The sequence below is a fragment of the Chamaea fasciata genome, unplaced genomic scaffold (genome assembly GCF_029207755.1).
Source record: "Chamaea fasciata isolate MVZ Bird 193981 ecotype frontalis unplaced genomic scaffold, bChaFas1.0.hap1 SCAF_2, whole genome shotgun sequence".
In the NCBI taxonomy this organism is placed as follows: domain Eukaryota; kingdom Metazoa; phylum Chordata; class Aves; order Passeriformes; family Sylviidae; genus Chamaea; species Chamaea fasciata.
This window is the reverse complement of record NW_027094087.1, coordinates 115953823-115979750: the sequence shown is the minus strand read 5'-3', so window position 1 is coordinate 115979750 and position 25928 is coordinate 115953823. Positions and strand designations below refer to the sequence as shown.

Below are 25928 nucleotides of genomic sequence, written 5' to 3'. Positions count from 1 at the left end.
CCTTTCGCCCTGTGAGAGCAGGCTTTGGCTGGGTGTTTCTGCTGGCACACCTTCCAAACTTGCTCAGTCTGGCCACAGAAATCCAGATTTAACTTCAGGCTCATACTCCTGTAGAGCAGTTGGAATGTATTGGAATTCCAGTATGGATTTGCCCTGCACCACATCCAGGCCTCTTTTGGTACAGCTGGGTTTGGGAGCAGTGGGGTCCCTCATCTCTTCTCTTGCTCCATTTTGCTTTCTTTATGGAGAAACAGATGGAAAGACAGTAACAGCAATGGAAATGAGTGGGTTTATACCCTGTTCTTCAGGGATCCTCCTGAAGATTCCAAATTTTTCTGTGTTCCACCTGGGATCTTGCTTTTAGCTTGACTCTAGTGAGCTCTTCCTCTGTCTCTGCTACTTTTGCTGTAGTTTAAGTCAGCGTTTCCCCAAACCCAGACTGGTTGGGGAAAAATCTCCCCCCAAGTGAGAGATCTCAGGGACAGGGTTGAACTCATCAGGAAGCAGAATTTGGGACTGGTTCTGAGCTCACCAGTGGACTGCTGGGATCCTGGAAAATCCTGTTGTCCTGAGGCAATGCCTGAGTGAGACCCTCTGGGCAGCACTTAATGAACATCGAGTGCCATTAAACATGACATCATTGCATTTCATTTGATCTCATCATTAAATCACAAATAATTTGTGTAGGCCTGGGTTCTGCTAAGCACCTGCAATCCCTGTTTCCTTGGCAGAAGAGTCCGTTCTGGCAGTGGCATTTCTGCTGCCAGTTCAGTGTCTGTAGACCAAAGGTTACCAGAAGAACCAGCATTGGAAGAAGAACAGCAGCAACTGGAAAAGAAATTACCAGGTGAGCAGGGGCAAGCAGGGATATTTAGTGTGCTGTTCCCAGAGCTCACAGCCTGGGAGGTTACATGGGCTGACTGAGAAATGTCTTTCCTGAGCAGTTTGGGACAGATCAGAGGCACGGCCAAGACCTTGCTGGGTCCAGCTTATTCCTGTGCCTGATCCTTGGGCTTGGTGCCACTGGAGATGGGAAGAGCCTTCAGCCTCCTCATCTCCCGCACTCCTTTGCAGCCCTGGCACAGGATTGCAAGGAAAAATTCCTGCTGCCTTCATCCTCTGGCTTAGGTGGAGCAAAGCTTGGCTGAGGTGCTGTGTGAGAGATCCCAGTGTTCCCACAGAGACCTGTTTCCTTGGAGTCTGTGTAACAATGTGGGGCTTAATACAGATTGCAGCAGTTCCAGGAAAGGAACTAAAGGAAGAGGGAACTGGCAGCTGGAAAGGGGCACAGACTTGACAAGAATTCGGCTGGTGATGTGTCCAACACCTTGGAAGGCAGTGTGGGCTCTCCCTGGCCTTGCATCCCAAAAAATGTCCGTGCTGGCCGTGCAGAGGAGAGCAATCTGCTCTTTGGGCTGTGGGAACGGGACACAGAGGGTACGGAAAGGAACAGAAGGTGGATCGTTTGGATGGAGGTGCTGAGGAGTGAGGGGAAGGAAGGAGTCCCTGGGACTGTAGAGGGATGTCAGGGAAGCTCTTTTAGGACAGTAGGTGGTGAGGATGTGGATCTGCAGGAATCCAGACCTCCTGGGCTCAGCCGCTCCAGAACCTAAACCATTTCTCTTCCTGACAGTAATGAGTAATCTAATGAGAACAGCAACTCTAAATAAGTTCTGGTCATTTGCATAATGGCCTTTTTGGTGATGTCAGCAGCTGAATTCTTTGCTCTGCACTAATGGAAGTGTTGGCTTTGGACTGCTGCTGTTATCCAACGTACAGAGGCATTCCAGGTCCGTGTCCTCATGGAGGATCAGCTGGAGAATGGTTTGTCTAAATTATCCCCACTTGCTGAGCTTTGTGGGGAAAGCTGGAGGCCTGGGGAATGGAAATGCCCTCCTGAGGATGTGGCTTAATAATATTCTATTATTATTATTATGTTGCATATTATATTGCTATACAATAATAGTATTACAGTCTGATTATAATAATAATAATTATTATTGATTGTTACTATTTTAGTTTTATTTTTATATTATTATTATTATTATTATTATTATTATTATTATTATTATTATTGCTATTATTATTATATTTGATGTTAAGAGGTGCTTGAATGAATGAAGAAGATCTTCCAGGATTCATGGTTTTCCAGGGATGAGTTCATTTCATAGAGTCCCACAATGGTTTGGGCTGGAAGGAGCCTTAAAGATCCTCCAGTTCCAACCCATCCATCCGCTCCTGCTGGAAGGTTGATTCACTTTGCCGGGGATTCCTTTGTTTTTCTCTGGGTTTTATCCTTTTATTTTTATTTCTTTGGGTTTTACTCTATTATATTACATATTGTATTATATCATTCTACAATGATATTATACAATAATTATCATTATTGATTATTATCACTACTGTTATTATATTTGATTTTAAGAGGTGCTTATGAATGAAGAATGCTTATGAACATGGCACGAGTGAAGAAAAACTTCCAGCATTCATGATTTTCCAGGGATGATTTCATTTCATAGAGTCCCACAACGGTTTGGGCTGGAAGGGACCTTAAAGACCCTCCAGTTCCAACGCATCCACCCCCTCCTGCTGCTTTCCCTTTACTCGGGATCCCTTTGGGTCTGTCTGGATTATTTAAGCCAGCGTCACAGTGTCCGTGTCCTCTCTCTCCCCGCGTGTCCGCGCGCGCAGTGACGTTCGAGGACAAGAAGCGGGAGAACTTTGAGCGCGGTAACCTGGAGCTGGAGAAGCGCAGGCAGGCCCTGCTGGAGCAGCAGCGCAAGGAGCAGGAGCGGCTGGCCCAGCTGGAGAGGGCCGAGCAGGAGAGGAAGGAGCGCGAGCGGCAGGAGCAGGAGCGCAAGCGGCAGCTGGAGCTGGAGAAGCAGCTGGAGAAGCAGCGGGAGCTGGAGCGGCAGCGCGAGGAGGAGAGGAGGAAAGAGATCGAGAGGAGAGAGGTCAGAGAGAGCCCTGGGAGGGGCTGTGGCCCAGCTGGGCTCTGGGTGTGTTGTTGCCTCATAACCTGGAGGTCTCGACTTCGTTCCTTACACGGGGCACCATTAAATGTTGGGGGTTTATCTTCTTGCCTGTCAGAGTCGGGATTAAATGCTCGAGAAACGTTATTTCGTGTTCGGACTCAAATGTTTATTGATTCTTATCTCTAGCACAGTCTCACAAGCTGTGAGTTCTGGCTGACAAGGTAGAAAATGGCTCTGGCTCTGTCTCTCTCCAAGGCCTTTTAAGGATAAACTGTCCAATTAAGAGATGACACCTGAATTATTTTGACTTTTAACCCAATAACCAACCCCCCCTGGCCCGCAATGCAGAATTTTCCATCCAATTCCAAACCCCCACCCAGAGCATGGAGGAGAAGGTGAAAAAGAAGGACTCAGCCTCTGCCCTAAACCTTCCATCCTGCTTTCTCTCCATATTACTGTATTCTAAACCCTCCAGCTCTGAGTTTCCCACCCTGTGCTATCACACCCTTCTATCCAAACCCCACAGCCACAATCCCAGAGCTGTCACTCCATTTTGGGAGCCTTTTCCACGGCCTCAGGTGCGATGCAGTGTTTGCCTGGGGCTCGGTGCCTGCCAGCGCAGAGAGTCTGGAATTCTCCGTGATCAGGATTCCAGCAGATATCGATATCCACGATGACAGACGTTTATTTCTGAATCTGCAGGCTGCCAAACGGGAGCTGGAGAGGCAGAGGCAGCTGGAGTGGGAGCGCAACCGGCGGCAGGAGCTGCTGAACCAGAGGAACAAGGAGCAGGAGGACATCGTGGTGCTCAAGGCAAAGAAGAAAACCCTGGAATTCGAACTGGAAGCTCTTGTGAGTGGTGGTGGTGCAGCTCGAAGCACGGCGTGGTGCTGACTGTGCCCTGGCTGGTTTTGTTTTCTTTAATTTCTGTTTTAAATGTGGAATAAAAATAGTTTTTAGTTTAAGTGGCACTTTAGATGAGGTTGAGTAAAGCTGATATGTTTTTATGATTTTTTGAAGAGTTTATCTGTAGAATTTAATTTTTTAATTTTTAGGTACTTTTTAAGTAGTGCACAGGTAAAAGTGAAAGAGCATTTTTTCAGTTTTAATTAGAAACTTTGAGATAGGATAAACTGAAGGACCATTTTCCCTAATAACTTGGGGCAAAGGGTATGCCTGTGTTTCCACAGGTGCAGGACCCAAGTAGGTTCCAGTGAGGAACATGAAATCATATCACACACAAAAAAAAAGTATAATCTGACAGCTTTTAGATCCAGACTCACACTGCCAAACATTTTAGTAAAAAAATTTTATAAAATAGATATTTTTCTTTTCTTTTAAAGAATGATAAAAGAAACCAGTTGGAGGGGAAGCTTCAGGATATCAGGTGTCGGCTGTCGACCCAAAGACAAGAAATCGAAAGTACAAATAAATCCAGAGAGCTCAGAATTGCAGAAATCACCCATTTGCAGCAGCAGCTACAGGTGAGAAAACCTTCTCCAATTTTACTCTTGGCCTTGAATTTTGACCTCCTCTAAAACATCAACACCCTGAACAAACTTGGAACGAGCTGTTCCTCACTCTGAAAGGATCGCTGTAGATAATTAGTCATTCCTGTGAATTAATGTCCTTCAGAGGTGGCTAGGAGCTGCTTCCTGCACTTGAAGGCGTGTCTGGGATTATCCCTCCATCCTCCTGGGCTCCTGCTGTGGGGAGCAGGAAATGCTTTGGCTGCAGCTGGTTTCGGGGATGAGGAGAAGGAAATTGTCCGCTGTATATCTGGCTGTTTGTGTGCTGGGGCAAAGAACTGACTGCACTGAAGTGGCTTGTTGATGGTTTGTTTTTTTTTTTTTTTAATGATCAAAAAAATAATGAACTTTCAAAACGGAAGTTCCCAGCGAAACCAGGGAGTTGTTGATCTAAGCCTGGCATTTGCCTTTCTTCCTGATGTAAAATTCTCTGTCACATTAGAGCTGGAGCTGTGTGTCTGCCGTTAGTGCAAGAATATCCTTTGCATTTTGTAAGGGTTTTCCAGTGGGCTGTAGTATTTGATTTAGGAATTTTTCTCTCTATTAAATGCTTCATAGGGCTTGAAATTAATTCTTGGCTGGTCGTGGGGACTCTCAGAGAGAATCTCCCACTTACAGAGCTGAGGTGTAAAACCTGGCTTAGAACCTAATCCAACTGTTCCATGCCAGCTTCACTCCTGCTTTCCCTGGCAGTTGTGCTGTTGGGTTTTGGGCGGTGGTTTGGCAGCAATAGCTGTGGCTGTGTGGTGATGCATGCTCTCATTGATCTCCACCACTGGTATTTCTCTTAGTGTCACTCGAGGTGTTTTTATCCCAGTTGTGATCCCAGAAAATGTCACTACTTAGGAGAAAAGGCCACATTTTGTCTGGGGAGAGCCTTAAAACTTTTTCCTGAAAAGATTATTTTTCAAATATCCTTTAAATTTTCCTGTCTCATCTGTAGAGGACAGACTAAAGATGTAAATGAGTTTCTCAAAAGGAGATTTTCATCCTCTAAACTCTCAAATAGGTTAAAAAGTCAATACTGTCATTATCTTTGTCGGGTGACGTGTCTTCGTTGGAAGTAGTTTCATTTAATACATCTGACACTTCCAATGGGAAGATGAGTTAACTCAGAGGAATAATTATTCTTCAGCCTATTAATTACTTCCAAGATACAGTTTCATTAAACTTGTGGGAGAAGTGGTGTCCCGGTTAATCCCGGTAGTGAAGATGTGTACCAGTTCTCCGCCCGAGTGCTGCCGGCAGGGATGTTCCGAAGGATCCTGCTCTCCACACACCTGGGCTGTGTTAGAAACACTTCTGTGCTGCATGGGGCTTGCTCACTACCTGCAGGCATCATTTACCTCCTTGGTGAACGCTTTGGCTCCCGGGTGACTTGAAGAGAATTTTCCCCTTGTCCGAGGGATTCGATTTCTCCTGCCACGTGGGACATGACTCAACTCTTGGCCATTTCTTGTTGCACGAGTTTCCAGAGTTTCTGATGCTGTTAATTTCTCTCATCTGTTTCTTCAGTGCGAGGAAGGGATGTGGAATCCGTGTGGTGGGTGTTCTTGGCTAGATGCTTATTGCATGGTTGTCTGTGCTTTCAGGAAACAGGACTTGGCCTTCAGGATCCCTTGGCATTCTCTGTCCTTACACACTCCCCAAACTATTCGGTGCATTGAGTAATCCGGGACCTTGGGAAGTGTTCTGGCCTTTCCAAACAAAGCAGCTGATGTTGTGATCACATTCCACCCTCAAATGCTGTCCTGTGGTGCTTTTTGTACTTGGAGAAGGAGAATTTCTGTTTCATGTTGACATCCACTCTGCAGCATTCCCAGGAGCACAAAACCACAGAGTGCTGGAGTTTGGAAGGGACCTTAAAGCTCATCCAGCCCCTGCCACGGGCAGGGAACCTCCCACCAGAGCAAGGTTATATATTGTGCATATTGCTGTTTCCCCTTTGTTCCAGGCAGATAATAGTCCCAGGATGGCAGTCATGGGATGTCCTGAGCTGGAATAAACCCAAAGGGATGATCCAGTCCACCCTGTCCGTGCCCAGAGCCCCAACAATCCCCCCCGGGCATCCCTGGCAGCGCTGTCCAAAGGCTCCTGGAGCTCTGGCAGCCTCGGGGCCGTGCCCATTCCCTGGGGAGCCTGGGCAGTGCCCGGCACCCTCTGGGGGAAGAGCCTCGCCCTACAATCCCCCCTCAATCCCTGCTGGCCCAGCTGCGGGCGCTCCCTGGGCGCTGTCCCTGTGGCAGGAGCAGAGCCCGGAGCTGTCCCTGCGCTGCCCCTCGGGAGGAGCTGCAGCCCCGGGGAGCTCTGACCTCGGGCTCCTCCAGGCTCAGGTGACCCGGTGACCTCGTGGGGCCCCTCCACACCCTTCCCCAGCCCCGTGTCCCTCCTCTGGACACTTTGCAGCAGCTTCTGATCTTTTCCTGAGACACCCAGAACAGTCCCCAGCGCTGGGGATGAGGCCGCCCCAGTGCAGGGTAGGGTTAGAGTATCCAGCTTCTGGGATCTCTCTGCGGGGGGAGAGGCTTCTCTCTGGGAAAGCTCTGTTGCTGTGTCAGGCCCTGCAGCTGTGAGGGACACGTGCAGCTCCTCATAATCCGATCTGTAGTTTTATCTGAACTGTACTGCTTTGCTGCTTGTGAATTCCTAAAGTCCTTGGTTGTGCTGTGTGCTGTCTCAGGGTGTTTTCTGGAACATAAGGAGCTCACAGCAGGCTGCAGTTGTTGCATAATGCTCACAGCTGAGCTGGGCACTGCAGAGCCCCATCAGGGTCTGGCAGGAGGAAAGTGGGACAGCCCAAAGCCATGGCAGTGCAGTCAGTCCTGGCTTCCTGGAACCAAAATTACAGCTCTGTGTGGAATTGTGGGATGATTGAATGACTTGCATTGGGATGGACTGTAAAGCTCACCCAGGGCCACCCCTGCTATGGCAGGGACACCTCGCACTGTCCCCAGTGTCCAGCCTGGCCTTGGGCACTGCCAGGGATCCAGGGGAGTCCACGACCCCCCTGGGGCTCACTCTGCTGTTCAGGGGACATTTATTCTTAGCACTGCGTGATGTCATTTCTAATCCTCCACGACAAACCGAAGCTGTCAGCTGCTTGATTCCTCAAAAGCCTGCAATTCCAGAGAAGTGCTCAGAGAACTCGCAGGGCTTGTGGGAAGGATGGGGTGTTGATACTCAGGTGCTGTTTCACCTTGTGCTGCTGAAGGTGTTTCAGAGAAATGTGTGAGGTGGCACTTCGTGCTCTGGGAAGGGCCAGAGTTCTGCAGAAAAGATATTTATAGGATCCTCCAAAGGGAGAGGATCTTCTGCAGGGACCCCTGTGTGTAGCACAGCAGTTCACAACCTTCCAGCCACGTGCTGGGTTTGAGAGAGATCAGAATCCTCTTCCGAGAGCTCCGAGACAGAGGATTCAGGGATTGTCATCCCACAGGGCTTGTGTTTCATGGCTTGTGGCCAGATTATATTCCTTTAAATGGAAAGTCTTCATTTTCTCTTCCTGTAAATATTTGTCTTTCTATTCCTGACCTAAGTTACTAATCATTAGCACTGTTATTAATTAATATTATTAATTAACTATTAGTGGAGGGTGCTGCTAGGGAGGGTCAGGCTCTGCTCTTAGGGAACGGCCTCAGGCTGGCCCAGGGGAGGCTCAGCTTGGCCAGCAGCAGGAATTTCCCCATGGAAAGGGTGCTCAGGCCTTGGCAGGGGCTGCCCAGGGAGCTTTGGAGTGCCCGTCCCTGCAGGTGTCACCTGGAGGTGGCACTCAGAGCTCCGGGCTGGGGACAAGGTGGCACTGCCTGGGCTGGGAGGGCTTTTCCAACCTCAGGGATTTGGGGATTCTGTGTTTCATTTATAAAAACCAGAATTAAACATTTAGTAAGTGCTTGCTTGAACATTTCCTCAAATTTAGCCTTGTCTCTCTGCCCTCAGTTTTGGGTAATTCCAAGCCAGGTTCAGTATTCAATGGGAATTAAATCAATTTGATACATCCACTCCTCTGGCCTGGCAGAGAACATCTGGATTCTGAGAGGATATCACACAGACAGTGCTTGGATAAGAGCAATAATACAAAGGATGGAAGTAAACAATAATACATCATTCAGGGAGGGCAAAAGTAAAGCAGAAATGAACATGAGAGGTCTCATGGCTGAAGCTGTCCCTCACTCACCTTTTGCCTGTTTCTGTTGTTGTCTTCCCTGCCCGTGTCTGGGCTCCAGGAGTCCCAGCAGATGCTGGGCAGGCTGATTCCAGAGAAGCAGCTGCTGAACGATCAGCTCAAGCAAGTCCAGCAGAACAGTTTGCACAGTGAGTAGATTTTGGGGCAGGACGCCTTCCCTCACTGCAGTGTCCCCCGGACCTGCTCTTTGTGTGTTACAAGGTGCAGATGGGAAAACGTTGCTTTCTATGACCTGAACTGTTGCGTGGAAGAAAATACTGACCTGCCAATGTGTTCCAAACCAGGGGATTCCCTCCTCACCATCAAAAGAGCCTTGGAAGCCAAGGAATTGGCAAGGCAGCAGCTCCGGGACCAGCTGGATGAGGTGGAGAAAGAAACCAGATCCAAACTGCAGGAAATTGATATTTTCAATAATCAGCTGAAGGTAACCCAGGCCTCATTAAGACTTTCTCAATGTTCAGTTAATTATTTTCTAACCTGGTTGTGGGGGAAAAGAAATGAACTGAAATGATTAAGAGTGTCAGTTTGGGGAGCATTCTCCAATCTGTCTGTTGAGGATTTGATTTAATTTTGATTTTAGTTTTAAGAAGATGCTGCTCAGCTTTCCAGCTCAGGCTTTGAATCAATTTAATCCGCAGAGTCTCTTCAGGAGGAAATTTGAGCCCTGATTCCGAATTTATGCTTGCAGAAATGAAATTACCAATTTCTGTGCTTTTGCATCCAAGGAGTGCAGGAGCAGGTCAGCAAACCTGCTGGGATCAGGAGTTCAGATTGAAATCTTGAATAAAAGATGCTTGATTTTCTCCTGGCACCCAGAATTGTTATCTGCTGTCCGTGTGCTCCTGCTTGTCTGAGTGTAGCTGCCTGTGCTTTATGGTTTCATGCTTTACTGCTCAGTCTTGGTTAAAACTCTGATATTTATTTTTTTTTGTGTATATTTCTGCACCAGCAGTGTCAGGGCTCTACAGAGAGAAGTTGGAAATCAGTTCTGTAATTACAAACTTTTCATAGCATTCGTTTCTTCATAAAGCATTCCAGTGTTCAAGTACTTTATCTGCTAATTCCACTGGTGGGTTTCTCCTGAAAGCTGACCAAAAAGATTCAGTTTCCTGCAAGGTGTCACAAGTTGTCCTAAAAGTATTCAGCAGGAAAATCACTGTGACTGAGACATTAATGGAGCTGTTACGAAAGCTGATCAACTGGGATCAAATCAAACAATTTAGGATGGAAGGTGGGGTTGAGTTTAAGCAACAAATAGCTGGTTTGAATTGGAATTATTAATAATTATAGGAAAAATTAAAAGTGAGGCCCTGTTTGAAGGTTAATTTGAAAATGACTTTCCCAGTCTGAGACAGGGGGGATGGAAGGGGAGAATCTCTGCAGAGTCAGACACAGAACAAACTAAATGGGCACAATTTGTATTTAAAAGAAAATAGAATGGTCTAACCCTTGCTTAATTAAACCTTGAGGTTTAAAACCTCACTTAATTTTTCTTCATGTATGGTTTTTGGATACATCTCAGCATGTTGTGCTTCTTGAGTATTATTTTTTTTTAATGGAGTCCTTTAAAAGTGATAAATTGGACCAAAGGATGTTGATTCTAAAATTAGTGCCTGTATTTGGTTTGATCATAAATTACCTGAACATAAATGGGAAAAGGGTGAAGAGTCTTGGTTTTGTGACAGCAGCAAAAAAAACCAACCCCAAAACCAACAAACCAGTCACCCAGAATTCAGTCTTTTAAATACTGAGGTATTGCACTTCAGAGATAACAAGCTGGCAATAATTAAAAATTGAAGTTGCCCATTAAGCCCAGATTTATCAGCATGTGCCAGGAATGCTTTGACTACAGGTAAATGATTTTGCAGCTTACGAGGAAAATTGGTTTCAATCAGTTGATGAGGAATTGTGGAGACGCTTTTTTGGGAAGAGCAGAAAGTCTCCTCTGGCTGGAGGAGATTGTGGGACTCATCTGCCAGGGGGAGCAGACCAGGGGCTGCCTGTGGGGATTTCTGCCCTGCTGAGCTTCCCTGGCTTTCCTGGAAGGGCTGAGTTCAGCAGGGACAGAATCCCAGAACGGTCAGGGTGGGAGGGGACCCCCAGGATCACCCAGTGCCACCCCAGCATCACCCAACCCCTGTCCCCAAGGGCCACACCCAGAGACAGGCACTCCAGAGCTCCCTGGGCAGCCCCTGCCAAGGCCTGAGCACCCTTTCCATGGGGAAATTCCTGCTGCTGGCCAAGCTGAGCCTCCCCTGGGCCAGCCCGAGGCCGTTCCCTCTCCTCCTGTCCCTGTTCCCTGGGAGCAGAGCCCGACCCCCCCGGCTGTCCCCTCCTGGCAGGGACTTGTGCAGAGCCACCAGGTCCCCCCTGAGCCTCCTTTTCTCCAGGCTCAGCCCCTTGCCCAGCTCCCTCAGCCCCTCCTGGGGCTCCAGCCCCTTCCCCAGCTCCCTGCCCTGCCCTGGACACGCTCCAGCCCCAGCTGTGCTGTGGACACTGAGCAGTGGGAGCTGAATTCAGAGAATTCTCCCTTTTGTAGTTTCTCAAGATGTGCCGGGTGTATTTTGGGGGGCCTGGAGGATTTTATAACTGGATTTAAATCCCTAAAAAGGCACATGGACCTTTTTGTGGGCTCAGTGTTGAAGGGAGAGAGAAACCACTCAGAAACTGCTGAGTGAGAGCAGCAGTGACTTCATGGAATCATGGAGTGTCCTGAGCTGGAAAGGACCACAGGGATGATCCAGTCCCACCCTGTCCCTGCCCAGACCCCCAACAATCCCCCCTGGGCATCCCTGGAGCACTGGCCAAGCTCTCCTGGAGCTCTGGCAGCCTCGGGGCCGTGCCCATTCCCTGGGGAGCCTGGGAAAAAAAAAATCTGGGATTTTATGCCCAAGGCCAGTGAAAGCTTTCCTGGAATCCTGGATTTACTGGGATTTCTGTGAAGTGGGAGTTCTCCACCCACAGAGAACACACCTCTCTCTTAGATGATCATATCACTCCAAAGCAAGTCAGCATGAACTTCCATAAATCTCACATACAGTTACCTGAAAAATAATAAAAACCTGTGACAGCTTTTAGGACCCACCAGTGGGAAAGTGACTGACACTGACAATAGGTACAATTGGCTTGTAAACAATGCTAAATGAATAATTTCCCTGAGTAGCAGAAGAACTTCTTGTTGAGTTCTCAGTTCCTGGGTGTGTCCTGTGGTGCCATCTGTGTGCTTATCAGGCAGCTGGATAATGCTCACAGGGAAATGGGAAATTTTTCAAATTGTGTCTCAGCAATTCCACCACATCTGAGCTCTAAATATGATGAAGGTTTCTTGTAAATTGAGGGACAATAGTTCAAGATGGGAAAGATGGAAATCTTCCCTTTTTAAAATACGTTTTTATCAAACAAAAAGAAATTACAAGCTCTGGATTTAATCAAGGTAATTTAGTTTTCCAGGCAGCTTTTCCCAACCACAGCAGTTTACAGGATACTCTGGATTTGTCTCCATGTTTTTATGTTCTGTAGTAAGGGAATACTTCACACAAATGTTAAATTACATCACCTTTGCTGTGTGTCCTAATATCATAGGAGTGATTAGAGAGAAAAAAATAAGATTTTTTTTTTCCTGCTGGATCTTCCTGTCATCTCCCCAAAACAACTGATTTCGATTCCTTCTGATGAGTCCTTTGGAGCTGGAAATATTCATAGAATTTGGTGCATTTCCACCAACAGCTTTTCAGCCTTACAAAATGTTATTACTATTTCAAAGCAGGTCATTTGAATTGTACCATTGGGTATCTTTGGGGAGAACCTAAAAATACCAAGAGAAATAAAAGAACCAAGGAGAATCTTGGTTTCAGGAGACTGTTGGTGCTTGTTTGTCTGCTCAGGCGTCATTTCAAATGAGATTTGGGGCATTTTATGATCTAACAGTCTTGTGGATTGGGCTGTATTTGGCTATAAAGTGACAGAGTTTGTTACAAGGTTGAAAGTTTGGCCACTTCTTTGTGTCTTGGGGTTGAAGGAGGTGAAGCTCCTGGGCTCCTTGAAAATCTCAGCCTAGAGATCTAATAATTAATGTTGATACAGGTATCGATGAAATGGAGTTGGTCACTTGTTTATTTTATGATCATGGAACTGTTTGAGTTGGAAGGGACATTAAAACTCGTCCAGTGCCACCCCTGCCATGGCAGGGACACCTCCCACTGTCCAATTCCTCAATGCCCAACCTGGCCTCGGGCGCTGCCAGGGATCCAGGGGCAGCCACAGCTGCTCTGGGCACCCTGTGCCAGGCCCTGCCCACCCTCAGGAGAAAGAATCCCTGCCCAAATCCCTGGATCTAAACTGACCCTCCAAGCTCAAGGCTCGATGTGACTCCAGTCTCCAAGGTCTGTAACGTGGGAGAATCCAGAATTCCTTGCTGCTGCTCCTGCCCAAGACCCACGCAAGGAATGAGTTCATGTTTCTGAACCAGCTTTGCTGAGGATTTTTCCCCCAGTGCCTGGTAAAAGCAGTGAACCCCCAGTGGGCTGAGCTGTCGCAGTGCTGTCTGTGTGTCCTGTGGCTGCCAGCGCCTGTGTGTCAGCGTGAGCAGGGCGCTCCTGCTCCCAGCACCTCTTTCCATCTCAGCATTTCTTTCTCCCAGTCGGTGGCAGTGGAAGAGGCAGTGCTGCAGTGCCTGGCACTCCTCCTGGGCTGCATTGTCACGATCCGCTCACACAGGCGGGGTTCGTGATGGTTCGTTTTAGGGATCTCAGAGCGCAAAAGACACAGCGGGGGACAAACTCAGTTTACTCAATCACAAATGCACCTTTATTTAGTGCCAACAAATGCGATAGTGGGGAGAGAAAAGAGAATAGTAAGAAAGACAGAAAAAGAGGTGAAGGGGATTATAGCTACCAGCATGGAGGGCCGAGTCCTCGAGGCTTTTGAAGATGCCTCTAGACGTGAGTTTCTCCAGTGGGGTGATCACAAAAATGAGCGGGGGTCTCCAGGGTTCTTATAGTCCTCTCCGAAGCGACAGGCAGTTGGCCAAACAGGTGGGGGAAATCATTGCAGTGTGTTCATTTAGAGAACCCAGAACAAGTCCGTCGTCAGCAGGTACAGCGTCAACCAGTACAGTGTCAGCAGGCGCGGTCACTTCACCGTGACTCGCCCATTGTTTCTGCTCAGGTTCTGATGTTCCAATATGCATGCTGGGTTTTTTCATCGAACACACCTGCAGGCAGCACTTGGCCAACATCCCGCCTCAGCCAGGCCAGAACTCCTGTGTTGAGATTTTCAAGTCCCTTTTAGGGGTTTCAGTCTCTGTCCTTGACCATGGTCGTGCGGCAGATGAGGGATCTTCGGACCGTCTCTTACATGCATCCAGCACTCACGCTCCTTCCCAAAGCTCTCCGTGCCCTGCTCAGGCAGGACGCAGCTCTCTCTGAGTAAGGAGCCTCCTCCCGTTACGTGCTTCACTTCCCCTCAGCAGATGAGTGTGCAGTGTTGCACTGAGTCAGGGTTTGCTGAGGGGTGCCAGCACCAAAACCAAACCAGAGAGGAGAGTTTAGCCTTGGGTTTTTATCTAATCCTTATGTGCCTTGAGTTGCAGCTCAGGCACAGTTCTAGTGAGTTGGTTTTGTCTTTTGCTTATCTGGAACTTCAAGAGTTGAAGGGAATTGCCTGTTTTGGTCCCGATTTTCAGAATTTTGGAAGAGCAAACACTGGGATGGGAAGCATCCCTACGCATCACTGTAATCTGTGATTGCAGGGAGGAGAGGGGAGCTTCCTTCCTTTGCCCAGTCCCCCCAGGGTGGGATGAAGGGAGGAATTGTCTGCCAAGGCCAAAGCGGAGGCTTTGGGAGCTGGGGAACGGGGCAGGAAAGCTCTGGAGAAGCCTCCGGGAGCACAGAACTGCAGGGTCCTTCCCTCTGGGATCAAATGCTCTGCTTGTCTCAAGGGAGAAGATCTGATGGAGACCTTGGATTGTAATCCCTGGATATCCCAAGTCCTGTTGTCTTTCTGTCAAAAAGGCACAATCTGGGCCAAAACTGCTCCGTTTCTACCGCGAAGGTTTTGGTAGCAAATGACTGGGCTGTGTATAGCGAATATTGCTCTGCTCTGTGAAATGCTGTCACCCCTGTTCAACATTCTGAACGTGGCTGTTGCAACACCTCAAATCCTCCTTGTTGGTGTGTTCGGATTGAAATGCCAGGGAAACAATTTCTCTGCTTTTAAGGTGAGGCATTCCTTGTCCTGCACCCCAGGAACCAGCGAAGCCTTTGGAATTGCAGGACGGGAGTGGGACATGTCCAGCTGGGAGCTGTGCCTGACAGGATGAGTGTGGGGCTGTGCCCCACATCCTGCTGGAAATGTCTCGGCTGTTGAAGTGCTTTCAGAATCTTGTTCAGCTGCTTTCCAGCAGAACTGTGGGAGATGCTGGCTCCTCCTTCCCCTCCCTCCTTTGGCAAAGCAGCGGAGCATCTCTGTTTCCAGGAGATGCCCAGCACACCTTTGTTTCCTCCTGCCTGACTCCAAAGGGATGTACATGGGAGTTTTTCGTCTCCAAAAATGCTCCATCCAGTGCCAGCACTGTAAACTGGGTTTGATTTTTCTTAACAAACGGTTGTGTCACAGCAAAATCCTTTCACAGAACGCTGACCCAGCAGCTTGGCTGCGTTCAGATGTCTGTGGGAAACTTAAATGATTATTGAAAGGTCTCTTTAATCCAGCTTCCCTGAGAACTGATTCTCTCCTCAATGATGCTGAGCTCAGCTTTTATTGAATTTAAAATCGAGGAGCGTTAATGAAATAAAACTGAGACCTGGGCCACAAGGATCAGCTCCCCTTTTGTAACTTTCATCCTCGGATCCGCTTCAATTTTTTTTTTTTGTCTCTCAGGCAATTTTCTCATTTGGGTCGGTGCATGAGGGGTTTTACGTGAAAACTTCCTGTGGTTTGTAGATTGGGAATTTCTGAAAAGCCATCCAAATCCTCCCAAGCTTACCTGTTTCTGTTTCTGTACAATATCTTCATGAAAAGATACCAATTTTTGAAGCGAACTCTTTTCAGTGAAAACCCTCAGCGGTCATTGATGCATTTTCCCTTTTTCTACTGTGGTGCTGAGGAGTTCAGGTGCAAAATTCCAGGTTATGCAGAGAAATCCCAGTTCAAAGCTGGATTTGTGTTAATAGGTGTTAATGCAGAGGACAAATCTTGAGGAAAATATTATGGTATTATTATTATTTATATTCCAATATTTTCAGGCAATTGAAGAAAAAACGATTTATATATGCAGGAATACTCTCTGTGCCATGATTCAGCCCAAAGACATTCCTTCAGGATTTCAGTCTCCTGTGTATAAACCAGCCCTGAAGGTTCTTTAGTAAATCAGCATTAATCAGCAGATGAGACTGATTAGGAGCTCAGAGGGCAGATCCGTGTATGGAATTTAAAAACTGGATTCCGTAAACCAACAAACAAAACAAGGGAGTGTTCAGATTAAGTTTTGTCCATTTTTTCCGAGTCCTTTTTTAAAGGTTTCCCAACCCTTTAATGGATAGAAATAGGAAGACAGTAGCTGTTTCAGAGACCCTGGGAATGAACCTGAAATTCCTGCATTTGGCAGGAGTGGGAGTTTGGGAGATCCCCAACCACTGCCAGGTGTTGTCCCCTCACAGGGAACTCTCTGGGGTCAGTTCTGATTCACAGGGTGGACGTTTACTCCTGTTTGCTTTCCTTTAATCCAGGAGCTGAGAGAAATCCATAACAAACAGCAGCTCCAGAAGCAGAAGAGCTTGGAAGCTGAGAGGTTGAAACAGAAGGAACAGGAAAGGAAGACAGTGGAGCTGGAAAAGCAAAAAGAAGCTCAGAGGTAACAAACTGCTTTAATAGAACCCTAAATGTAAGAACTCCCCTGGCATCTCCTGGAAAACATTCCCGTCTGCCCAAAATTTCCAGGGACGCAGATGAGGTTTGTGTCCTCTAGTGCCACCCTCTAATGCTTGGGAAGTGGATTGGTTGGCCAGCAGCAGGAGTTTCCCCATGGAAAGGGTGCTCACGTCTTGGGAAGAGCTGCCCAGGGAGCTTTGGAGTGCCCGTCCCTGCAGGTGTCACCTGGAGGTGGCACTCAGAGCTCCGGGCTGGGGACAGGGTGGGACTGCCTGGGCTGGGAGGGCTTTTCCAGCCTCAGGGATCTTGAGATTCCATGGATTAGTTTCTTTCCTCACACTGTTTTTGATCAGGAATTCGCATTGTCCTTGGACAAAGTCTGTTCTTTGTAGCACACCGAGCATGTGAGGAGCAGCTGCTTCTCAGGCATTTGTCTCTAATTCTGCAGAAATTCCAGGGGTGAAATGGGCCATGAAACAGGCTGGAGCAATCTGAACATCCTTCACATCTTCAGAGTTATCTCTACTGGGGCAAATTGTTTCCAGCAGAGAGTATTTGTTCATTTCTTGATGCCTTGTCCTCTGGTGGAGGGGAAGGACTTGTTCACTCTGGCAGCTGGCAACGGGAAATATTCCCAATAATTCTCTGGAGTGCTGTGTAAAACTCGCAAATACTTCTCCTCCCTGCCCCTCAACGTGAGGATAAGGATGGACAGATGTTCTGATTCCTGCTTTTCTCTTTCTGACTTGGCTGTCTGGAGTCTTACCTTGGGGTTGGATCTTTAAGGTCCCTTCCCACCCAAACCATTCCATGATTTCTGGGAATCATTCCCAGTGTAAGGAGATGCTGGGGAGTGCTTGATAACTCCCCAAAATACATTTAGGGCACAGAAAAGCCCTAAAGAGGACACTTTGCCCCGGAGATGAGCCCAGAGCTTTGGTGGCTTTGGTTTGGGTGGCTGTAACCCCCCCCATTGTCCCCCAGGAGGATCCAGGACAAACCGCGGCTGGAGCGGGGACAGCCAGAGGAAGAAGCACAGTGGCAAAAAAAAATCCAGGAAGATGACAAGCAAAAAAGGGAAGAAGTCCCCAAGAAGAAGGAAAGTGAGGAAAAGGGGAAACAGGAGATGCAGGAGAAGCTGAGTAAACTCTTCCAGCCCCACCAGGAGCCCAACAAGCCCGGCCAGGCCCCCTGGTCCAACGCAGGTAGGGCCCAACAGCAGGGAATGCCCTGGGACAGCTCAGTTCTCTTTCCTTCTCCCATTTAACATAGAACAAGGTGGGGTTCAGGGCTGGGTTGTGAGTCTGGTTAAAGGAAATCATGCATGGCTTGGGCTCCAGACTCCACAAAAGGTTCTGTAAGACGTCACTGTTCTTCCCCAAAGGCGGAGGGGAAAGCACAGCTCGGAGACTGCAGGGCAAGGGAAAGGGGGAATGTCAGCTGGAAGGGGCTGGAGGGATGCAAGATGTCAAAAACTACTCCTGCAGTTTTTATTTTGCTGTGGGGATACGTGCCTTGGGATTTTTCAGAGTAGGAACAATATGTCATTTGGTCACTCTTTTCCTTCCTTGCCTGCCTTTGTTCACTGGACCAGTGATCTAAGATTTAATCTCCCTTTTTCTGCTCCCCACACAGTCACTTTCAGCTGAGAGCTTTTTCCGAGCATTGTATCCTGATTTTTTACTTGTATTGGGTGTCCTGCTTCCCCTTAAGTGGCTTGGATACGCACAAGAACTGTTTGGGGATGTAGGACTGGTTTAAATATTTGTCCAGAAGGATTGCATCACTTTTTTAAATGACTAAATCCTGCCCAGAGGGGCTGTGGACTCCAAGTTTTGGCAAGGTTGGACACTGGGGCTTGGAGCAGCCTGGGACAGTGGAAGGTGTCCCTGCTCATGGCAAGGGTGGCACTGGATGGGCTTTAAGGTCCCTCCCAACCCAGGCCATGCTGTGTTTCTGTTGTTCAGAGGAGAAAATAATAAGAAAATCGTATTTAAAGAATCAATTTTTCTATTTCCCATGTGTAAAAAGGGGCTGAGGTACTTCTGCAGACCCTGCCACGTCTGGTGATTCTTGTCTCCACTTCCCACCCCGTGTTCCAAGCGTTCAAAAACCAGGTGGTTTGATTCCTTCTCTCTGTATCTGTGTGTTTGTTTCCTTTGCTCAGAGAAAGCTCCTCTAACCATTTCTGCTCAGGAGGATGTAAAAATAGTGTATTATAGAGCTCTGTATCCTTTTGAATCCAGAAGCCACGACGAGATCACCATCCAGCCTGGAGACATCGTCATGGTAAGCAGGGAGCGGGATATTCCTTGGGAAAATCCTCCAGCTTCTGCCATGGGTGATTTCCAATTTATATGGCAAGAAAGGAAACTTTAAATCCCAAAAATTTGGTTGCAGGTGTACGGATAGAGAAGAATCTCCAAGTTTTTTCAGGGATGTGGTCAGTGTGTTGTGTCAAACTCTGAAGCAAGGTTTGCTTTTCTCTCCCTGAGTTACAATTCCCTGGTTAATGGCTGCAGGGATCAAGTGGCTATTAATACTAATTAATCATTATTAGTATGTTCTTACCATGCAGAATGAAAATTCCTGGGGGAATCCTTAAATTGTATTCCCAATTGTATTCCCAACAGCGTTCTACCCAACAAAATCGATTTTAAGAGCTTGCACATTTTAGCTCGGTTTAGTAACAGTGGATTTTGGAAAAGTACACTTTGTAGGCTCCCCTAAGTTGTAATTATTATTTTTAAAAACCTGCTCTGGGAAATGGAACCTTCTGGGGTTGGTTTGGCTTTTTACTCCTGGGGTGTTTGTGACCTTGGAACGGGCTTCTGGAAAATCCAGAGTGAATCCTGGCTCAGTGTCACTGTCACTCACTCCGAGTGAGCACACAACAGGTTGTGAAGGTGAAAGTGGTGTTGGAGAGGAGGCTCTGGAGGCTGCTGGGAAATGCCTTGTCTTCCTGGGAAATGGGGGAAATTCACACCTTTTTGGGAAAATTGTGATTTTCAAAAGCATTTCATACATTTTTAAATAGACATTTGCAGTGAAAATAACACTTTTCTTTTCCCCCCCCTCAGAATATGTGCTTCTAAGCAGTTCTGCACTTATTTGTCCCTGTTAACGCAGGGAAAATAACATTTTTCCTCAAACATGTGATTCTGAGGAGCGCTGGAATCCTTTTTAAATAGATATTTGCAGGGAAATAACATTTCCCCCAAAATACACAAATCCAAAGAGCACTGGAATAATTTTTAGAGAGAGATTTGCAAGGAAATAACATTTCCCCCCAAAACATGTGATGCTAAAGAGCACTCCGCATATTTCAAACACAGACTTTGCTTATGGGCTGGGTTTTAACCCACTCACCCCCAGCAGGGTAATTCCTCTCCGTTGCCTTTATTGAAGCGATTTTGCTAATTGAAGCGGGTTCCTGGGGGGCTCTGCTGCCCTGCAGGGAGGGTTTAAAGGGCTGCTGTGTGCTCAGTGCTGAGCTGTAACCTTGCTGTGCCTTGCTTTGCATCCCTGCTTGCCCTGGAGGTGAAGAGGGAGTGGGTAAGTGCTGCCAGGGAGGTTCTGCAGGGGCTCCAGGGCCATCACCACCGTTTGTTCCCCTGCAGTTCCTTGGGTTTGAACGCCCCAGGGGCCAAATCAACAAACCCCAGCTCCTTATCAAAAGTAATTCAGACGCCCTGGACCAGGGTTTGCTTTTGATGCTGCCTTTGGCTCCTCCCTCTGCCCTCCCCGTGTTTGTCCTGTGGATCCAAAAGTCCCAGCGGTGCCTTTTTCCTTGGGGAAAAAGCAATTTTCAAGCTCGGTGTTAAGGTGACTGGTGACATCAGTGCCGGGAGCTTCCTGTCCTCCCAAATCCCTGTTCCCTGGAGAAGCTGGCCCACACTGGAGCTCAAATTCTGACCCGTTTTGGAGCAGTGCTCCTGTCGTGCGGCGGGCAGGAGGCAAATAAAACCCACCTCCCACACACTGTAATTCGCTGGTCAGGTGGACATTGAAAGTCTGGTTGTGTTTTGGGAAAAACTCGTCTGGGATCTGTTGGGACTTGTGGATGGTGGGTGTAAAAATTGAAGGAAATTGAAACAAAATCTTAAAAAAAGATTTAGAGGCTGGAATTCTGGACTGGAATGGGGCTGCAGAGCTTGTTCTGTCACAGGAGCTGGGCCTTTACCAGAGCTTGGGAATGAGCTTTCCAAGAGTGTAAACCCTTCATCCTGGGCATGAACCCTGAGCCCTGGCTGAGGAAACAGGGAGGAGGAGGATTTGTCCAGGAAAGAAAAGGATTTGCCAGTCTGGGGAGGGCTCTGCTCTGCCTGGCTGCTGGGAAAAGCCTGTGGCACCACTGGATCTGGTGCCACGCATTACACAATTACTCTGGCTTTTTAATTCTCCCTTTTTAAAATTATCTTATCCTTTCAATGTACTTGAACTTTCTTCCACTGTAAGTTTAGGTTGATTTTAATCCTGGCTATAGCTCAAGCAAGCTTTTGTGTGGGAGCAGATATTCTTCCCTGAAAAAAATCTACAACGAATTCTAATGACAGTTTCTCATCAGTTTCCTTAGTTATTGGTGGTTGGAGTTGGAATCAATCTTCTTTGTGATCCACAGAATGAAGGAGTTGTCAGCTGTGGCTCTAAAGTACAGTTGAATAAATAAGGCCAACCTCCCACACGCTGTAATTCACTGGTCAGGTGGACATTGAAAGTCTGGTTGTATTTTGGAAAAAAATAATAGGGGATTGTTGTTGGGGCTTGTGGATGGTGGGTGTAAAAATTGAAGGAAATTGAAACAAACTAGCTTTTTAAAGATTCAAAGGAATTTATTTAAAAGTTCAAATTTTTGCTACTGCAAAACCAGGTGTGACTTGTATTTCGGATGAAGAAGAAACCAGAGCTGATATGAATGATGAAGTTTAAATTATCCCTCAAAGTGCCTTTTCATGAGTGTGCATAGAGGACTCAGTTGGGTTGGATAAGCTGAGATCTGAGTCTCCTCACAGGCAACTTTAGAATTATTGCAGCTTCCAATCCTCTCCTGCAGAAGCATTAATTGGATGCCTCTAAAACCTTTTTGGTTGGGTTGTTTTTTGTTTTTTTTTTTCCTTCTGCCTGAAGAATCCCCGTGGTTTCTGTCAGCCTGTGGCTCACCTCAAAGGTGCTCTTTTTAGAGCATCCCCACAAGCCAGATTTGCCTTTCCAGTGCTGTTTGTTTCCTCGGTGTGTGGTGATGCAGTTCCCGCCCCTGACTCTGCCTGGGGTGACTGGTCCCAGTGTGGATGGTTCAGCCTCGGTGCTTTAATCCCTTTTCCCCACATCCACCCTCTGCTGTGCCCTTCCCTCTGCCGTCCTGCTGCTTCCCCATCTCTGCTGCAGTGGAAATTTTGCTCTGCACTGCAGGGAAAGCACATGGAACCGGTCAAGCGCAAAGTGCCTTTATTTCTGGGATTGCCTTGGGCTGCCAGGGGCTGAGAGATGAGGTGGGGGACCCGAAAAAGCAGGAATGGGGGATTGGATTGCACCGGGTGGGGAGGGTGGGTGCACGTTCCAGTGGGAGGCACAGAGACAACAAATGGCCTGAGGCAAAGGAATTCACCAGCAGCTCCTCTGAGGAGTCCAGGTACAGGGATCCGTCCTTGCCCTGACCTGATTTCACAGGGTGGGGATCAGGGAAGGGATTGGGGTCAGGAAAGGGATTGGGATTGTGTCCCTGGGCCCCCTCAGGTGAGGCCCCACCTGCAGAGCTGCCCCAGCCCCGGGGCCCAGCACAGGGAGGACGTGGAGCTGCTGGAGAGAGCCCAGAGGAGGCTCCAGGATGAGCAGAGGGATGGAGCAGCTCTGCTGGGAGGAAAGGCTGGCACAGCTGGGATTGTTCAGCCTGGACAGGAGAAGCTTTGGGCTGAGCTCAGGGTGGCCTTGCAGGGCCTGAAGGAGCCCCAGGAAACCTGGAGAGGGACAATTCCCAAGGCATGGAGGGACAGGACACAGGGAATGGCTTCACACTGAGAAATGACGGGTTTAGATGGGATGTTGGGCAGAAATTATTCCTTGGGAGAGGCTGGGCTGGAATTCCCAGATTTGCTGTGGCTGCCCCTGGATCCCTGGCAGTGCCCAAGGCCAGGCTGGACATTGGGGACAGTAGGAGGTGTCCCTGCCCATGGCAGGAGTGGCACTGGGTAGACTTTTAGGGTCCCTTCTGACCCAAACCATTCCATGGTTCTGTGATTTCAGTATGGAAGAAAAAAAAAAAAGAAACAATTGTCAAGCCCTCTTGCATTGCAAAAAGTTCATTAGCGTGGAGGAGTTGGGTTGTTTTCAGTAAAGTTTCCATTTGCTGGGTGTATTTGTTAACTCTCTGACTTCCTGTGCCTGCAGGTGGATGAAAGCCAGACTGGAGAGCCAGGGTGGCTTGGTGGAGAACTGAAGGGGAAAACTGGATGGTTCCCTGCAAACTACGCAGAGAAAATTCCGGACAGTGAAGTTCCAGCCTCTGCCAAGCCCGTGGCCGAGCCCTCTGCTGCTCCCAAAGTGTCTGTGCAGGAAACCTCCACTCCCCTGGGAGCCCCTGCCCCTCCAGAGGCTCCTGCAGCAGCCAACAACTGGGCAGACTTCAGCTCCACGTAGGTTTGGGTGCTGCTGAGCCCCTCAGTGAAACCGGCACCGGGCACAGGAGCCAGAGTGCAAACTGAAAACGCCTTCTGAGAAGTGAAGGATGCTTTCTGTAGGAATCGGTCAAAATTGCAGCCCTGTGGGACTTGAGGCTGCTCCCACTTTTTACTTACCGCACCTGCCTGGGCACAGCACGGGCAGGAGACATCCCCTGAGCGAGGATGTGGGCAAGGGGGAAATCCCAAGGAGGCCATTTCCCTTGGAATCACAGAATCCCAGACTGCTTTGGGCTGGAGGGTCCTCAAATCCCACCCAGTGCCAGCCCTGCCATGGCAGGGACACCTCCCACTGTCCCCAGTGTCCAGCCTGGCCTTGGGCACTGCCAGGGATCCAGGGGCAGCCACAGCTGCTCTGGGAATTCCACCCCCACCCTGCCAGGGAACAATCCCCTCTTCAACTCCCACTTAAATTTCCTCTCTTTCAGTGGGAACCCATTGCCCCTTGCCCTGCCACTCCTCTTCCTAATGAACAATCCCTCTGCAGCTCTCCTGGAGCCCCTTCAGGGAGCACAACCTCCAAGGCCAGGTTGGACACTGGGGACACTGGGAGGTGTCCCTGCCGTGGCAGGGGTGGCACTGGGTGGATTTTAAGGTCCAACCCCAAACCATTCCATGATTCCCTGTCTAAGGGAAAGCGATGTGAGAGGTCAGTGACATGCAGGGGAGAGGATTTCAAACCAGTTTTGGAAAGAATTATTATTTTTATTTCTTTCTGCTGTGCGTAATGCAGCCTGCGCTGCTCGAACTTCTGTTTGTTGGGACCCAGATAAGAATGGAGATAAAATCCTGTCCTTCAGTGGCAAGGACAAGGAGCTCAGTTTGGGGGTTGCCTTTGAAGGTAAAGCTGTGATTAACCAGTGTTCAGTTGCACTGCTACACCTGGAGTTAAGGTGCTCGTGGATAATCACGGAGAAGAAATTAACGTAGAATGTTGAAATATTTGTTCTGCATGACGTTTTTTTTGTTCCTGTTGTTAAAAAGAGTAGGAATTACAGCATTCTTTTCTTTTCCTTTCCAGCTGGCCAGCAAACAGCAGTGAGAAGGCAGAGAGTGATAACTGGGATGCCTGGGCAGCTCAGCCGTCCCTGACCGTGCCCAGCGCGGGGCAGCTCCGGCAGCGCTCGGCCTTCACTCCTGCCACGGTCACAGGCTCGTCCCCCTCCCCTGTCCTGGGCCAGGTGAGCTCCTGGCCTCACCCAAACCTTCTGAGCCAGCACAAAGGCTTGGACAGCAAAGTGGGAACCTTTTCTGTGCATTAAAACCCTCACCTGACATAGGTGAGCACCTCCAGCAGGGGTGACAGGGATGGCCCCACCTGCAGAGCTGCCCCAGCCCCGGGGCCCAGCACAGGGAGGACGTGGAGCTGCTGGAGAGAGCCCAGAGGAGGCTCCAGGATGAGCAGAGGGATGGAGCAGCTCTGCTGGGAGGAAAGGCTGGCACAGCTGGGATTGTTCAGCCTGGACAGGAGAAGCTTTGGGCTGAGCTCAGGGTGGCCTTGCAGGGCCTGAAGGAGCCCCAGGGAACCTGGAGAGAGACAATTCCCAAGGCACGGAGGGACAGGACACAGGGAATGGCTTCAAACTGAGAAATGACAAGTCTTGGTGGGATGTTGGGAAAAAATCCTTCCCTGGGATGGTGGGGAGAGACTGGGATGGAATTCCCAGATTTGCTGTGGCTGCCCCTGGATCCCTGGCAGTGCCCAAGGCCAGGCTGGACACTGGGGACAGTGGGAGGTGTCCCTGCCGTGGCAGGGGTGGCGCCGGGTGGACTTTAAGGTCCCACCCAACCCTGGCCATTCTATGATCCTTGATCCATTGGCAGCATCTGGGGCAGGATTTAACACTCAGCAGGTTCTGGTTTGCTGGTCTGGGATGGATGTTTTAGATTTTGCTGGTCCAAGTTTGGGTCACTTCCTCAAGGCTCTCTTGCCTCCCATGACAACCTTCACTCCCAAATGGGTTAAGTGGAATAGCAATGGCAAAGCTTCCTGCTGGATTCTGTCCCTCTGTTCAGGCCTTTCCTTTCCCTCAGTGGAACAACAAACTGTTCTTGGGAGCTCATGTGTTCTGGGAAATGCCAAACATCTACCTCAGAGCAGAAAGAAATTGGAATGTGGCGTGAACAATGAGCAGCAAAGCATCATTTGCTATAAAACGGACCAGGAGTCCTGCCAAAGCAGCTTCACGAGGGTTTATTACATGTGTTCCTTAAGTAAAAGTAATTAATTTAATCCTGCCTTGCAGTGATGATGTGATAACGGGCAGAAATGCAGGAGGACTGTAAAGGTTTCTGGAATTACTTGGGAAGTTTAACTGATGCTTTGGTTGAGGGAGAGTCTGTGTTTGTTGCTGCCTAAGCAGCCTAAGGATATAATTCCTTAAGCTTCAGTGTTGTGTTCGTGTTAAAAAGGAGCACAGCTTTTGTTTAAACACTTTCTTGCTGAAGGTGGAGCGTGACCGACTCCTCTCTCTTCCTTTCCGAAGGGTGAAAAAGTGGAAGGGCTTCAAGCCCAGGCTCTGTACCCTTGGAGAGCAAAGAAAGACAACCACCTGAACTTCAACAAGAACGACGTGATCACCGTGCTGGAGCAGCAGGACATGTGGTGGTTTGGGGAGGTGCAGGGACAGAAGGGCTGGTTTCCCAAATCCTATGTCAAGCTCATTTCAGGCCCCATTAGGAAATCCACCAGGTATTT

The 25928-nt window shown here is 48.5% G+C and overlaps 1 protein-coding gene across 3 annotated transcripts in view; it reads left to right on the top strand.

Moving 5' to 3' along the window:
• ITSN1 (intersectin 1) overlaps positions 1-25928 on the top strand; it is a 104849-nt gene that overhangs the window by 42793 nt on the left and 36128 nt on the right. For all 3 annotated transcript variants that reach the window (XM_066177201.1, XM_066177200.1, XM_066177202.1), the window contains 12 exons: positions 732-847; positions 2692-2954; positions 3678-3827; positions 4319-4459; positions 8728-8815; positions 8972-9111; positions 16415-16539; positions 17541-17761; positions 18724-18845; positions 22941-23185; positions 24252-24411; positions 25717-25922. In XM_066177201.1, the coding sequence (XP_066033298.1) occupies positions 732-847; positions 2692-2954; positions 3678-3827; positions 4319-4459; positions 8728-8815; positions 8972-9111; positions 16415-16539; positions 17541-17761; positions 18724-18845; positions 22941-23185; positions 24252-24411; positions 25717-25922 (1977 nt within the window). The remainder of the gene's footprint in view (positions 1-731; positions 848-2691; positions 2955-3677; positions 3828-4318; positions 4460-8727; positions 8816-8971; positions 9112-16414; positions 16540-17540; positions 17762-18723; positions 18846-22940; positions 23186-24251; positions 24412-25716; positions 25923-25928) is intronic.